This window comes from Pseudophryne corroboree, chromosome 4, assembly GCF_028390025.1.
Source record: "Pseudophryne corroboree isolate aPseCor3 chromosome 4, aPseCor3.hap2, whole genome shotgun sequence".
Classification (NCBI taxonomy): Eukaryota; Metazoa; Chordata; class Amphibia; order Anura; family Myobatrachidae; genus Pseudophryne; species Pseudophryne corroboree.
In genome coordinates, this window is record NC_086447.1 from 830063343 (window position 1) to 830080236 (window position 16894).

Consider the following 16894-nt stretch of genomic DNA (forward strand, 5'->3'; position numbering starts at 1 on the left):
TGGTGATATTTCTAGGTTTCCAGTCTTCCAGAGTGCTTGAGTTCTGAGCTTGTTCCTGCCAGTTCCTGAGCTCCTGTCTAGCTGCTTCCTGTGTTGATTCCTGTGTCTGATCCCGTGTCCTGCCGTGAAGCGTTCCTGTCCAGAAGTCCTGTGGCTTTGCCTGTGCCTGGTCGAGTTTCTGGCTTCTTGGTGTCCACCGGTCTGTCGTTTGGGATTCTGCCTGTCCTCCAGTTCTGAGAGTCTGTGTCGGCAGCATTAGGGGTTCCTGTCCGTTTGCCAGTATTTGTACCGGTTCCGTGAGTAGCGGCTTTGCCGCGTCCGTCGGCCTAGGCCGCTGTATTCCTTGGTTGTATCTGTCACTGGTGTTTTGCAGAGGGTTCTGCTTATGCTGTCACCGCCGGTACACAAAAGTATTGTGTCGGTGTGTGGTCAGCATTTCCTTTGTTGTTCTTTTCCTTTGGCGGCAAACCGCACATACATTTAGTTTTAGCCTAGTTAGTAGCCCCTGGCTTTGGTTGTTTCAGTTAGAGGGCCCCTTGTTATTACCCTGTCTCAGTCCACGCTTTGTCTCTCTTTAAGACCTGAGGGGGCATCGGAGTTGGGCAAACCTAATCCGCCCTTCAAATGCGGCTGCCATGGGCCCAAGAAACCATAGTCCTGCAAGCGTGAATTGACAACACGGGTAAAACAACGGAGGTAGGGTGCCAGGGGCTATTCCTGTTCCATTTCACCAAATCCAGTATTACGTCCTGGTGCTCTGGACTCACTTCATAACATCTCCCTTTTTCTGAGCACCAGGAACCTAACAACAGTATATAGTAGGACAGTGCAGCATTTTGGTGACCAGCAGTATACATATATAGTACAGTAGGCCATTGCTGTATCTTGCAGCTCTGTGTCACTTCTAGTATCCTGATCAGTGCTCAATATCTGCTGCATTGTTGTGACCAGTATGTATACTGTACTATGCGACGTGTGTTATACACCTGGTGATTACTGATTATACATCCTGTAATCTGTACTGAGCGATGTGTGAGATACACCTGGGGATTATACACCCTATATACTGTACTGTGCGATGTGTGTTATATATCTGGTGATTATACATCCTGTAATCTGTACTGAGCGATGTGTGAGATACACCTGGGGATTATACACCCTGTATACTGTACTGAGCGATGTGTGAGATACACCTGGTGATTTTACACCCTATATTATTATCATTATCCTTTATTTATATGGCGCCACAAGGGTTCCGCAGTGCCCAATTACAGAGTACATAAATAATCAAACAGGAAAGCAGCAACTTACAGTTGATGACAGTATAGGACAAGTACAGGGTAAATAAACATAGTTACATCAGCAGATGACACTGGAATAAGTATCAGGTGGCAGAAGACTGCTGGATGTGGTACAGTTGAAGATTATTAAAGTAAGACAAAGGATAAGCACATGAGGGAAGAGGGCCCTGCTCATGAGAGCTTACAATCTAAAGGGAAGGGGTAGACAAACATGGGTGACACAGATGGGGTACATAAAGAACGTGGAACAGAGGGTTAGGATGAGATTGGCTGGGTTTGGTGAAGAAGTGGACCCCCAGAAGGCACAAGTCAATACTTAACATTACAACATTTTACTGGGCTATGCAGGAGAAAATTAAAAATAGGGAGAAAAAAAAAAAAAGAATCGATAACTTCCACCGCTTTCAAAAAGGTCAATGGAAGCTGAAATAATGGACAACTACCTCATGGTAGCCAGATACAGTATACCATACAGTACTTAGCAGAGTTAGGAATGAGTGCTTATGAAATACAGTAACATTTTGTCATAATATTTCAGAAACTGCATGGCTGGTCTCTTGCACTCTTTTGCTCTACTACACCACCTGCTTTAGGATTTATATTAAAAAACATTATGGGGTATATTTACTAAGCTCCCGATTTTGACCGAGATGGTGTTTTTTCTTCAAAGTGTCATCTCGGGAATTTACTAAACTCAAATCTCGGCAGTGATGAGGGCATTCGTATTTTTTTGGAAGTCAAAGAAAAAAATTACGAATGAATACACCATCGGTCAAATACGCCTGTTATTTGGTAGAACTCGGTAATTTACTAAAAAGTGTAATTCACAAACACTGCCGGCAATAGCCAAACACTGCCGTGAAAAAATACAATTCGTAAAAAAAAGCTAAAATAAAATAGACCTGCTTTTTTTTACCGTGTTCCGATAGGCATGCACGGATCCATGAGATCCGTGCATGTTTATCAGTGGGAAGGGGTTGGATTGTGTTAAAGTTGCTGGACAAAAAATGCGTGGGGTCCCCCCCACTAAGCAAAACCAGCCTCGGGCTCTTTGAGCCGGTCCTGGTTCACAAAATATGTGGAAAAAAATGACCGGGGTTCCCCCATATTTCATAAACCAGCACCGGGCTCTGCGCCTGGGTCCTGGTTCCAAAAATACGGGGGACAAAAAGCTTAGGGGTCCCCCGTATTTTTGAAACCAGCACCGGGCTCCACTAGCCAGGTACATAATGCCACAGCCGGGAGACACTTTTATATTGGTCCCTGCGGCCCTGGCATTACATACCCAACTAGTCACCCCTGGCCGGGGTACCCTGGAGTGGGAACCCCTTAAATCAAGGGGTCCCCCCCTCCAGCCACCCAAGGGCCAGGGGTGAAGCCCGAGGCTGTCCCCCCCATCCAAGGGCGGCGGATGGGGGGCTGATAGCCTTTTGTGAAAATGTGAATATTGTTTTTAGTAGCAGTACTACAAGTCCCAGCAAGCCTCCCCCGCAAGCTGGTACTTGGAGAACCACAAGTACCAGCATGCGGTGGAAAACCGGGCCCGCTGGTACCTGTAGTACTACTACAAAAAAAATACCCCCAAAAAAACAGGACACACACACTGTGAAAGTAAAATTTTATTACATACATGCACACCACCATACATACATACTTACCTATGTTCACATGTGGCTCGGTCCTCTTCTCCATGTAGAATCCTAGGGGTACCTGTGAAAAAAATTATACTCACATAATCCAGGGTATCTTCTTTCCTTTGTATAATCCACGTACTTGGCAAAAAAATAAAACGGAAACCCGACCACGCACTGAAAGGGGTCCCATGTTTACACATGGGAGCCCTTTCCCTGACTGCCAGGACCCCCCCTGACTCCTGTCAAAGAGGGTCCCTTCAGCCAATCAGGGAGCGCCACGTCGTGGCACTCTCCTGATTGGCTGTGTGCTCCTGTAGTGTGTGTCAGGCAGCACACGGCACAGATACAATGTAGCGCCTATGCGCTCCATTGTAGCCAATAGTGGGAACTTTGCGGTCAGCGGTTGACCGAAAGTAACCTCACCGCTGACCGCAAAGTTCCCACCATTGGCTACAATGGAGCGCATAGGCGCTACATTGTATCTGTGCCGTGTGCTGCCTGACAGACACTACAGGAGCACACAGCCAATTAGGAGAGTGCCACGACGTGGCGCTCCCTGATTGGCTGAAGGGACCCTCTTTGACAGGAGTCAGGGGGGGTCCTGGCAGTCGGGGAAAGGGCTCCCATGTGTAAACATGGGACCCCTTTCAGTGCGTGGTCGGGTTTCCGTTTTATTTTTTTGCCAAGTACGTGGATTATACAAAGGAAAGAAGATACCCTGGATTATGTGAGTATAAGTTTTTTCACAGGTACCCCTAGGATTCTACATGGAGAAGAGGACCGAGCCACGTGTGAACATAGGTAAGTATGTATGTATGGTGGTGTGCATGTATGTAAGAAAATTTTACTTTCATGGTGTGTGTGTCCTGTTTTTTTTGGGGTATTTTTATAGTAGTAGTACTACAGGTACCAGCGGGCCCGGTTTTCCACCACATGCTGGTACTTGTGGTTCTCTAAGTACCAGCTTGCGGGGGAGGCTTGCTGGGACTTGTAGTACTGCTACTAAAAACAATATTCTCATTTTCACAAAAGGCTATCAGCTCCCCATCCGCCGCCCTTGGATGGGGGGGACAGCCTCGGGCTTCACCCCTGGCCCTTGGGTGGCTGGAGGGGGGGGACCCCTTGATTTAAGGGGTTCCCACTCCTCCAGGGTACCCCGGCCAGGGGTGACTGGTTGGGTATGTAATGCCAGGGCCGCAGGGACCAATATAAAAGTGTCCCCCGGCTGTGGCATTATGTACCTGGCTAGTGGAGCCCGGTGCTACCCCTACGCTTTTTGTCCCCCGTATTTTTGGAACCAGGACCAGGCGCAGAGCCCGGTGCTGGTTTATGAAATATGGGGGAACCCCGGTCATTTTTTTCCACATATTTTGTGAACCAGGACCGGCTCAAAGAGCCCGAGGCTGGTTTTGTTTAGGGGGGGGGACCCCACGCATTTTTTTACATTTTTTTTTACAATGTTCTTTTTTTTACGAAAGGTGCACAATGAAGCCCAGCACGGATCTCACAGATCCGGCCGAGATTCATTGTGTTAATGTCGGCAGTGTTTTACAATTCGCTTCCGTAAAACACTGCCAAAAAATACGAATGACATCGACATCGGAAAATTCCAAAATGCAGAATACGACATCTTAGTAAATTAGCCGTAATAAATTCAAAAAGTTTCAATTTTACACTTTCGATGTCATTCGTGTTTGAACTTTAATCTCATTCGTAAAAATACGAATTTTAGTAAATATACCCCCATGTCTCCATAATCCCAAAAACGTCAGTCTTCTTGGAAAGTGGTTTGTTCCTTTGTAAGGGAAAGAGAACAAACATTCTCAAACAACGGTTTCTCAATTTCTTTTTCCTCTGGGAAGGGATTGTGGATTCGCAGGAATATCTGAGCATTTCTCTAATCAGAAAGCAGCGACTTTCTACAAATGTTTACGAATAATTCCAGTGATTTTGTCATTTTCTTCCAGTGATTTGGACCAATAATACCATTGATTAGAACGAATAATTCCAGTGATTTTGTCATTTTCTTCCAGTGATTTGGACCAATAATACCATTGATTAGAACGAATAATTACAGTGATTTTGTCATTTTCTTCCAGTGATTTGGACCAATAATACCATTGATTAGAACGAATAATTTCACTGATTTTGTAATTTTCTTCCAGTGATTTGGACCAATAATACCATTGATTAGAACAAATAATTCCAGTGATATTGAGGTGTTTGTGTCGCTTAGCTTAGCCGTCCAGCGACCACAGTGAACCTCTTTTTCTCTTTTCTTTGCATCATGTGCTGTTTGGGGCCAATTTATTTAAGTGCCATCCTGTCAGACACTGCAGTGCCATTCCTAGATGGGCCAGGTGTTTGTGCCGCCCTCTTGGGTCGCTTTGCTTAGTCATCCAGCGACCTCGGTGCAAATTTTAGGACTAAAAATAGTATTGTGAGGTGTGAGGTGTTCAGAATAGACTGGAAATGAGTGGAAATTGTGGTTATTGAGGTTAATAATACTATAGAATCAAATTTACCCCCAAATTCTATGATTTAAGCTGTTTTTGAGCGGTTTTTGAAAATAAACACCCGAATCAAAAACACACCCGAATCCGACTAAAAATTTTCAGGGAGGTTTTGCCAAAATGCGTCCGAATCCAAAACACGGCCGCGGAACCGAATCCAAAACCAAAACACAAAACCCAAAAAATTTCCGGTGCACATCTCTAGTTTGAGTAGACACATGCACATGTGTGGCTTGCTGGAGGTCATTTTGCAGGGCTCTGGCAGTGCTCCTCCTGTTCCTCCTTGCACAAAGGTGGAGATAGCGGTCCTGCTGCTGGGTTGTTGCCCTCCTACGGCCTCCTCCACGTCTCCTGATGTACTGGCCTGTCTCCTGGTAGCGCCTCCATGCTCTGGACACTACGCTGACAGACACAGCAAACCTTCTTGCCACAGCTCGCATTGATGTGCCATCCTGGATAAGCTGCTCTACCTGAGCCACTTGTGTGGGTTGTAGACTCCGTCTCATGCTACCACTAGAGTGAAAGCACCGCCAGCTTTCAAAAGTGACCAAAACATCAGCCAGAAAGCATAGGAGCTGAGAAGTGGTCTGTGGTCACCACCTGCAGAACAACTCCTTTATTGGGGGTGTCTTGCTAATTGCCTATAATTTCCACCTGTTGTCTATTCCATTTGCACAACAGCATGTGAAATTGATTGTCAATCAGTGTTGCTTCCTATGTGGACAGTTTGATTTCACAGAAGTGTGATTGACCTGGAGTTACATTGTGTTGTTTAAGTGTTCCCTTTATTTTTTGAGCAGTGTATATATATATATATATATATATATACACACACACATACACTGTGTGTGTATATATATATATATATATATATATATATACACACACACACACAGGTTTTTCTAGCGTATCCTTACTGGGATCCGGTCTGAAGATCGACAGTGTCTAGGTCGACAATGTTTAGGTCGACCACTATAGGTCGACAGTCACTAGGTCGACATGGATGGAAGGTCGACAGGGTTTCTAGGTCGACATGTGCTAGGTCGACAGGTCTAAAGGTCGACATGAGTTTTTCACATTTTTTTTCTTTTTTAAAATTTTTTCATATTTAACGATCCACGTGGACTACGATTGGAACGGTAAAGTGTGCCGAGCGAAGCGGTAGCGGAGCGAAGGCACCATGCCCGAAGCATGGCGAGCGAAGCGAGCCATGCGAGGGGACGCAGTGCACTAATTTGGGATCCCGGTCACTCTACGAAGAAAACGACACAAAAAAAAATCCTCATGTCGACCTTTAGACCTGTCGACCTAGCACATGTCGACCTAGAAACCCTGTCGACCTTCCATCCATGTCGACCTAGTGACTGTCGACCTATAGTGGTCGACCTAAACATTGTCGACTTAGACACTGTCGATTTGATGAACCACACCCATCCTTACTATGTCCTTTTAAAGTTAGCTTAAAGTACCTCCTGCTGAAGGGAATCACTGCTTCAGGTACAAACTGTGGTTGTATTATGCTGTATTGCATTTATGTGTTATTGTTTCCTGCTATTTCATTGTGATCCTATTCGCCCTTTGGAATCTATTAACTCCTCTTTGCAAACAGGTTTCTCTGTAATAAATGTACCACATTGTCTTTTTCCATGTTTACTTTTGTATGCATTATCTGTGATTGGTAAGTTCTCTCAGGTTGTCACTCGGTGGGCAAATGATCACCCACTACCTGCTCTAAGGAAGATGAGAAGAATTGGGGGGAGGCACTGAAATACCACTGGTGAGTGAATTCTTTCGTACATTAATATTCCATACTACTAGACCAGGGCATTCCAAAGGGGATGGTATCAGGATTCCGGCGCTTGGGATGCCGGTGGTCAGAATACTGACACCTTCTAGGTAAGTATGCTATCCTTAATAGCCAACCACCCAACCCTAACATTCATTACCTGCAGCCTAGCCCTAAAAGCCCCCCCCCCCTCCCCGTAGCATAACCCTAACCATCCCAGTGATGCTATAAACCTAACCTCCCTCCCCGCAGCCTAACCCTAACCCTCCCAGGTTGTGACTAAACCTAACCCCCCTCCCCACAACCTAAACCTAACCACTACCCCCTCACTTCCCGCAGGCATTACGATACATATCGGTATCCCAGCCTCGGCATTGCGAGCAGTGTGCCTAATTCTGAGTTGATGGCAGCAGCAAATTTGTTAGCAGGTGGGCAAAACCATGGGGGTAATTCCAAGTTGATCGCAGCAGGAAATTTTGTAGCAGTTGGGCAAAACCATGTGCACTGCAGGGGAGGCAGATATAACATGTGCAGAGAGAGTTAGATTTGGGTGGGGTGTGTTCAATCTGCAATCTAAATTGCAGTGTAAAAATAAAGCAGCCAGTATTTACCCTGCACAGAAACAAAATAACCCACCCAAATCTAACTCTCTCTGCACATGTTATATCTGCTCCCCCTGCAGTGCACATGGTTTTGGCCAATTGCTAACAAACTTGCTGCTGCGATCAACTCAGAATTACCCCCCGTGTCGGTATTCCGGCGTCGGTATTCCGACTGCTGGTATTCCGAACGCTGGGATCTTGACCAGATCCCTTCCAAGGATTGCATGCAAATGTGTGGCTTAGTTTAGTAGTACTGTATATTTGAAACTTCACTCACTCGAAGGAAAAATATGTTTGCTACAAACGATATCAACTGTAAGACAAGTAAATATAAAGTTACAAAACAGAGTGAGATGAGTAAATGGAGCAACATACTCTGTCCAACATTTCCTTCGAATGCTTTGCTGAAATGCAAAATCTCACTCTGGCCTCAGCAATAGGGGTTGCTGGGAACCCAACTATGACAACACCAATTTTCTTCTCCAGCATATGTCGTGCAAATGCCCTGTGAATAAAAAGCAAAACACCCCAAATTTTACATTTTTGCAGAGCTGTGATAGTATATATTTGTTTCCTGAAGACTCGCCAGTATACAGCTGGAGCAGACTTAGTGAACATGCTGTAGGGCATCATACACTACATCCCACTAACTTTAGTAGAAGTCAGATAATAATCCTACTGTAGTGAAGTGGGGAGAGATTAAATGCAATAACAGTGCCATGACATCGGGTTGAGATTGTTTTGCCGGCTTTCGGGATCCCGGAGGTCAGCATACCGACCCCGGGCGGCAGAATGGCAGTGAGGCGGTGGGAGGGGGGGAGGGGCGCAATGGAGCCCCTTGAACACCCATAAGTGGGAATAGTCCCTGTGTGTCGGCATGCTGACCGTCTGCATTGTCCGTGACCGGGATCCCGGCGATGGCATCTTGACCACCGGGATCCCGACAGCCGGTCATCCGCTGCCACCACCATCTGTAAGACCCCAATGTACAGTCAAAATAACCTTTTCCATGTTTTAATGTTGGTTTTAATAAAAATTATATAGTGCTTAGAAATAAAAAAAGGCTTGTTTCAATCTGCTTTAGAAACCACCATATATCTTAATTTACCAGCAAACTTTTATAGAAACATTGAATTTGACAGTAGATAAGAACCACTTGGCCCATCTAGTCTTCCCTAAACACCTGTAGACACACACTTACCCACTAGGTTATTTTTTGTCGGCAGCTAATTAACCTACCAGTATATTTTTGGATTGTGTGAGGAACCGACACAAGCATGAGAAGAATACACAAACTCCACACAGGTAGAGCCATGGAGGGAATCGAACCCATGACCTCAGTGCTGTGAGGCAGTAACGCTAACCATTATACCATCCGTACTGCCACTTTTCTTCTGTTGTAAAGGGTTAGAAAATGATTGAATATAGAACAGTATTGTTTGTAGACTGACAGAAATAATATTAAGTACTTACCCTACTTTGCTTGGCATGTACATGAGCACAGGGACAACAGGGGAATCTTCATTCCCATATATAATCAGATCCATGTTATGCAACCTCTGCCTGAAGTACCTGGTGTTCTCTGCGAGCTGATGTACTCTTTTCAGACCTAAGATGCAAAAGCAGTGTTTCATCAAGTACGATTGACAATTTTGACAGAAATGAAAACATTTTGGCCATCAAAGTGTCTGTGCTTAGCAATTTCTGTAATTAAAAATTGTCTTCCAATGAGATACTGTATGGATTCAGGATACTTAGAGGAATTACAAGAAATGGAGAAAAACACGACAAAAGTATGACAGACTGAGGCTGGCCTAGGTGGACACTATAGGTTCAGAGACTAAGGCAGAACAGGGTGGTCTCAGATGGACACTATAGGTTCAGAGAATAAGGCACTACAGGGTAGTCTCAGATGGACACTATAGGTTCAGAGAATGAGTCAGGACAGGGTGGTCTCAGATGGACACTATAGGTTCAGAGAATGAGTCAGGTCAGGGTGATCTCAGATGGACACTATAGGTTCAGAGAATGAGGTAGGGCAGGGTGATCTCAGATGGGAACTATAAGTTCAGAGAATGAGGCAGAACAGGGTGGTTTCAAATGGACACAATAGAATAAAGCAGGACAGGGTGAGTTCAGATAAATGCTGTAGGTTCAGAAGAATAAGGCAGGACAGAGGTGTCTTAGATGGACACTATAGGTCCAGAAGAATAACTCAGGACATAGAAACGTAGATTTTTTTCCCCTCAAGATTCATTTTTATTAGTTTTTCAAATAAAATTGGGGGGGGGGGGGGGGGGGGTTTACAGAAATAAAAAGGAGGGAGGGGGCAGACATTGCATCACAATAATACATGAAACATGGAATTTTTATGGCAGATACGAACCACTTGGCCCATCTAGTCTGCCCATGTACATGCACACACTTATACGCTAGGGTTATTTTTTGTCGGGAGCCAATTAACCTACCCGTATAATTTTGGATTGTAGGAGGATTTTCAGAGTAGCCCGGGGGAAACCCACGCAAGCACGGGGAGAATATACAAACTCCAGACAGTTATGGATCTGGTGGGAATCGACCAAGGACCTCAGTGCTGTGAAGAAGCAATGCTAACCATTACACCAGCCATACTGCCCTACACCCTCTGTACTGCCCTAGTAGGGTGGTCTTAGATAGACACTGTAAGTCCAGAAGAATGAACACATATGAAGACAACACATATGAAGAATGAAGACAATGAACACATATAATTAGAATGGTTTGGCGTGGGTGTCATTCATAGGAAAGGATATTGAATAGATGGAATTAGTGATGTGACAAGGAAGGGACAGGCAGAGGGACAAAAATACTTAGGGAACCAGGGGATAACTTCTATAGTAGAAGAGGGAGGCATGAACTCAAATATAGCTAGGACACCAAGAAGCAGAGGAGTTGAAAAGGTATATTAAATGTGAGGCTGCTTCTACAAATTTTCCAGGGCCACTTTTAGTTCCCAAACCGCCCCAAAGCGTCCCTGTATCCTACCACCACACCTTCTATCACCACCATTCATGTTCTATGCCTTTAAATGAAAAGAATATACTGAACTCTCTCCCTGCCCTACCCCTTTCTTCTTCTTTAGCGCCACTATCTCCGGAAGGCGGACACTTACTGTAGTGCTGATTCCTAAGCTGGAACCTCCAGAATGATTATACTGGGACTGGAAGCTCAATGCACATTATGGAACACCTAAAGCCACCAACCCAACAGCAATACATACAGTATGAAATAGGGTCCCTCTCCCTTCTCTTGCTCTCCCTGTGTATATATAATGCCATCAGTCTGGTACATACAGTGATAAATCATTGTTTTGCATATGGTCATTTCAAAGGCTAATATTTTACAAATAAGCTTTGTTACATTGCAGAACAACTGCAACATGTTTGTGCATCTTTAAAACCTCAGAAGCTCAGAGGGAAACAAGGTTCTTACCGGACATTGTCCCATCGCGTCCCATGATGCACTTCATCACCCTGATGATCTGCTCTGCCACAGGTGGCGACATAGATGCTGCATAAAGTGCACTGTGTGAATGACTTCTTAAGTAGTCCACAAGGTCCTGGAGATGAAATTCAACTTTATTTTATTCACAGGCATTACAATTCTTCTACTTGCTAGGTATATGTCAAAAAGTTTTTAAAACATTGATGAATTATTTTTTTCTAAGACAATCCTTAGTTGTGTCTACAATAATGATTTAAATATTGGTTAAATTCCCCCACTCTGTGTTGGGAGCACAAATATATATGTCCAGTAGGATCAAGGGTTGGGTACCAGTGGTCAACAGCAGCAATGTCACCAGTCAGTATGTCAACTTCAGCATGCTGACGTCGGGATCCCGACAGGGCTAAGATGCTTCTCAGAGCATTTCACCTGTGTGTTTGTTATAACTTTAAACATGTCAGAAAGCACCAACATGGGTAAATGCTGTAAGTAGCATTTTAGTCATGTCGGGGCCCCTGCTCTGGGATATTGAGGTCAAAATAGTGACTGATGACATTATTACTGTCGACCTTATGACCACATTCTGGGATCTGAGCTTCTACTTATCAGAACTTTCCAATATGGAAAACATAGCACGGTGGTGCTGTTGGTGGCCAACATTCCTTGCAACGTGTACTCCTTCCTTGTAACATTACAAGATGTGAATTCATCCAGGCAGAGTCACATGCAATTTATTTTAGATTGGCTAAAGAGGCTTGGATACTCTATACTAATCCATGTTTAAAAACTGTATATAAAGTGAACCAGAGCCCCACAAATACATTCTTATATTGCAGCTGGGTGTATCATCACTACCACATACTAAGGTATAATAGGCAATATCCTATAAGTACCTACACAACACCTATTGCCTGCTGTATCCTACTGTCTGTGACCTACTGATAAGAGATAACACAACCCCATTTTTAATGGCAGCTGCAGTCTCCTCCAATTCAGCAAGCTCTGAATAGCAAACTTTTCTGAGTTTGATCCCCCTACAGCTAACTCCATTATAGCCTATGGGCTGCAATTTCCCATATTTTTGTGCAGACGGATCTCCAGACCCTCTTGGCCTTGCATGTGCATACTGCTGGAATTCCTCCCTGGCAGCATGTTGCAGCAAGTGGGGCTCAGACTAGGAAAGTGGGAGGTACAGCATTACCACTCTATACTAGGTGATTGTGTAGCTTTATGGTTAATTTTAAAACTTTGTAACTACAACAGTTTTTTTGTGTGTTTTCTTTTGTTTGTATTTTGAGACATTTTACTATACCTACTATTATTGGAGCTATACGTAGCAGTAACTAGGGGATTTCTTTAATATGTTTTGTGTCTATATAGTTTGATTTTTTTTCCCCCTGTGTATTATCTACATCAGTTGTTCCCAAACTTTTTTGAATCACGGTGCCCTCGAGTATCAGATTTTTTTTCACAGCACCCCTAGGCCAAAGGTTTATTATTGAGAAATTTAGAAATAAATATTAAATTAAGTAAATTGTGTTTATTTATATGACATCCTTAGGTTCAACTGTGTGGTGAGGGACAAGATTTGCTTCTGTTTGCCCACATATTTTATGACTGACAGCCACCAGCACTGTTTTTTTTGGCTATTACATTGATCATATATAATATGAATTGGTCCTGGACCAACAACCCAGGGCACCCCTGCAAGTGTCACACAGTTTGAGAACCACTGATCTACTGTATATGTAATTTGTGGTAATTTGTTATCCTTGTTTAGGAAAATAAGTTGTATGCATTTTATTATTGTAATTACCAACTCTTTCTTTTATTTCTATGGGGGGGGGGGGGGGGGGGGGGGGGAGTACAACTATAAACCCAGAGTATATTCTGTTGCCGTACTTATAAAGTTTCTTTTTCACTTGTGGTCATACTTATGGATAAGATTATAAAGAGGATTCAAAATATCAAGGAAAACTCTTAAGAACAATGGGAACTCTGCAGCTTATTGCATTACGACAACTTTATCTAGAGCTACAGTATTTACTTTACCACTTTTCTAGTCGTGAGCCTGAAGGATCACGGAAGTGCAGGTGGTGAGAGGGGCGGCAAATGATATCTACGAGTGTCCCGGGTATTGCACTCCTGCTTCCCTGTTAGCTCCGCAGGGACTCTGTGACTAATTGAATTGCACCCAATGAGTTTACCTAAAGCCATTTACATGAGAACTTTTCCAGTCTGTCAGCCTGGAGGTTTACGGGAGTGCAGGTGAAGGGAGGGATGGTATATCTCTATCTGTAGGGGTCCTGGCATGTCTAACCTGCAGTTCGGTTAGTTGAGGAATAATGGGTATAGGTAGATAAAAGAAGATATTAAGGTGGGCGTTCTCCTTTCAGAATCAATGCTGTAAGCATTACATAAAAAAGGACTTGTTAATGAAAATAAAGTTCTATTTAGAACTATAGCCACACATGCCAAAGTGGAAAGTACAATAGATGCATAACAGCAATAGATGCATAACAGCATCAACGTCAATGTAAATGATAAATGGCAGCTAAAATAGTTCAATTTTATTGAAAAAAATAATGCAGTGTGAAAAGAGAGAGTGAGGTTGTTGCACTTTGTGGGAAAACATGCTGCCCTCTACTGTGGTTGGGATCTTCGTTACCTTTTTCCCAGCAATATATCCTCCCATAGCTCCAAAGCTTTTGGTGAATGTTCCCATCATCACATCGATGTTTGCAGTGTCCATCCCAAAATACTCCACCACACCTCGGCCTGTAGCTCCCACTGCCCCAATACTGTGCGCTTCATCCAAGTAAATGTAAGCCTTGTATTTCTTCTTTAGCGCCACAATCTCCGGAAGGCGGACAATAGACCCTTCCATGCTGTAACATGCAAGAGAGAAAAAGGTAGCATTAGGCAGAAATGATCAACATCTCTTGATCTAGTTCCCTCTTCAGTATTTAGCATCAAACGTGCTTAGTACCTAATGAAATGTGGCCTCAACGTGTTATGAATTTAAGAAGTCTTAATCTTCTTTGGCGTCACTCTCTGTAAAGACGTATTATAGGCCATTCCGTACTACAAAATGAATGGGGACAGTTACATGACACAGGGCTTTATCCAGAGATGTACATTAGCTTGATGTTAACGCACATCTCCGATGGTTTGAGAACTGCGCATGCACGGAAACCCCACTGCGCATGTGAAGATCTCATTCTGCAACATCGCTCACAGTGCCCTGGATGCTGCAGCCTGTCAGTCAGGCCATTTAGGGGCGGGATGGAAGTGCAAATGAGAAGCATTTGTCAAAATGGGGGCGTGTCTTGTCTTCCCACTTTTGTGGGTGTGCCAAGGACAGGATCTGCATCTTCTGCCATAGCTTCACTGGTCCTGGCTGCGTTATATCACCGGACAGCCTTAGTAACCCCAGGAATACTCAAATGTCCGATGTTCACACAGATGATCTGACGCTGTGTCTTCAGAAGCAGCAGCAGATCAGAGAAGCCGTCTGGAGGTGTCCAGTTACAAAAGGCACCCCCTGCGGCATTACACAGCCTCTCCATACAAAGATGCAGTGGGGGCAACTATAGGGTCCACTTCTGAGTTAGCCCCATGGTCAACGTATGATTACTTTCCCCCCACTACATACGATACTTTCAGAAGTTTTTATTATGTACAGAAGAGGAAAAAAAAACAAATTGGACAGCATTTAAGTATTTGTTTTAAACGTTGCCATCCCCTTATACCCACTCCTCAAAATACTTTATTTTTTACTTATTGCCCAGAAAAAATAATTACTGCTACTGTATGTTGTCCTGTAACAATCCTTAGCTTCTGTTATGGTAAAAAAAATATGTATAGACTGGTTACTAGTCCATCAAAATGACAGAACAACATAACAATAACGTCAGCACCGGTAGCTGTGTGCGCCCGAACAGAGCAACACTTGAATTGCTCCGTCGGGCTCCATCTAGTGGCCACCGGAGTGCAAAACACTTGAATTTCCCCCATATAGGTGAGGAGCAGCTTTAGCCTTTTATTATATATGATTATATTTGTAGCAGAATCAAGGTGTATGGGTAGGAAAAATAATACTAAGAGCCAAATGCAATAACCCTCGATTTGCAGGAGCCAGCGTGATTCCCGGCAAGACAATCGCTAGATTTAAAGCAGCAATTATTTTAAAGGCAAAATCAACCAGCCTTTCCATTAACTGCAGCTTTAAATCTACTGACTATCTTGCCAGAATTGTGCCAACTCTGGCAAATCGCACACTATTATACAGTATTTGTCCCCAAGAGACAGAATTGAACGCAAGTTGGACACAATGGCTCATATTAGTAAAAATAGCTGAAAACCCCTAAGATTCATGCATGCATTACACAGGGTGCTGCTGCATTCAGGTCAGGCGGTATCTGAAAGGTGGTGGAAAAGTGATGGGTGTTCCTGGGCGGTGACTAAGAGGTGGCTACTAGTGCATGCAGAAATGGGACATTCAGAGGGCGTGTTATGGAAGTGTCAAGGCAAGCAGCTACAGTATATTCCCAGATGCACGGTTACAAACAGAGAAATTACACCTGCCATAGAGCTGATGCAATTTTTAAAGGTGCGACCGATCGGGATTACAGCGTGCACGGGCGCTAAAAGTGGCCCTCTCTGTTCTTGCACATTCAGCCACGTGGATTTAAGCAAGGAAAGGAGTTTGTAGGTCATTTGGGTAATTTGCATAAACTCGCAGATGGGCAACCGCCATCAGACGCTGTTGCGGGCAAACATAGTATCATAGTAACATAGGGGGTCATTCCGAGTTGATCGCTTGCTAGCAACTTTTTGCAGCGCTGCGATCAGGTTAAAACTCGGCAAAACTGTGCATGCGTATGCACCGCAATACGCAGGCGCGTCGTATGAGTAGAAAGCGGATCGGTGCTGGGCGATGGATTTAATGAAGAATCCATTCGCACAGCCGATCGCAAGGTGATTGACAGAAAGTGGGTGTTTATGGGTGTCAACTGACCATTTTCTGGGAGTGTTTGGGAAAATGCAGGCGTGTACAAGCGTTTGCAGGGCAGGTGTCTGACGTCAATTCTGGCACCAAAAAGACTGAAGTGATCGCAGTGGCTGAGTAAGTCCAGAGCTACTCAGAAACTGCAAAAAACTTTTTTGTGTCTTCAGCTGCAAAGGCGTTCGCACCCTTGCAAAGCGAAAATACACTTCCCCATAGGTGGCGAGTTGGCGACTATCTGATCGCAGCACTGCAAAAAGTTGCTAGCATGCGATCAACTCGGAATGACCCCCATAGTTTCTGAGGTTAAAAAAAACAATTTGTCCATCGAGTTCAACCTGTTAGTGATCTCCTACACTGCAATATTTGAAAACTAATTTTAACTGTGGTGAATGGTTAGCCGTTATGTCCATTCATCTATTTATTTATCTTTTAACTATAGTGCATGATTTACCCACCATAACCCTGTATATCCTCATCCGTTAGGAATTTATCTAGCCCATTCTTAAAAGTAATGATCAAGTCCACCATTACTACTCTCTCAGGAAGGGAATTCCAAATACGTAT

At 44.0% G+C, this 16894-nt stretch overlaps 1 protein-coding gene across 1 annotated transcript in view; it reads right to left on the reverse strand.

Annotated features, from left to right (window-relative positions):
* Window positions 1–16894, reverse strand: part of LOC134910470 (serine palmitoyltransferase 3-like) — a 312941-nt gene that overhangs the window by 23329 nt on the left and 272718 nt on the right. The window contains exons 9-12 of the mRNA XM_063918543.1: window positions 13988–14207; window positions 11308–11434; window positions 9310–9445; window positions 8212–8341 (exon numbers count right to left, since the gene is read on the reverse strand). Of these exons, the coding sequence (XP_063774613.1) occupies window positions 8212–8341; window positions 9310–9445; window positions 11308–11434; window positions 13988–14207 (613 nt within the window). The remainder of the gene's footprint in view (window positions 1–8211; window positions 8342–9309; window positions 9446–11307; window positions 11435–13987; window positions 14208–16894) is intronic.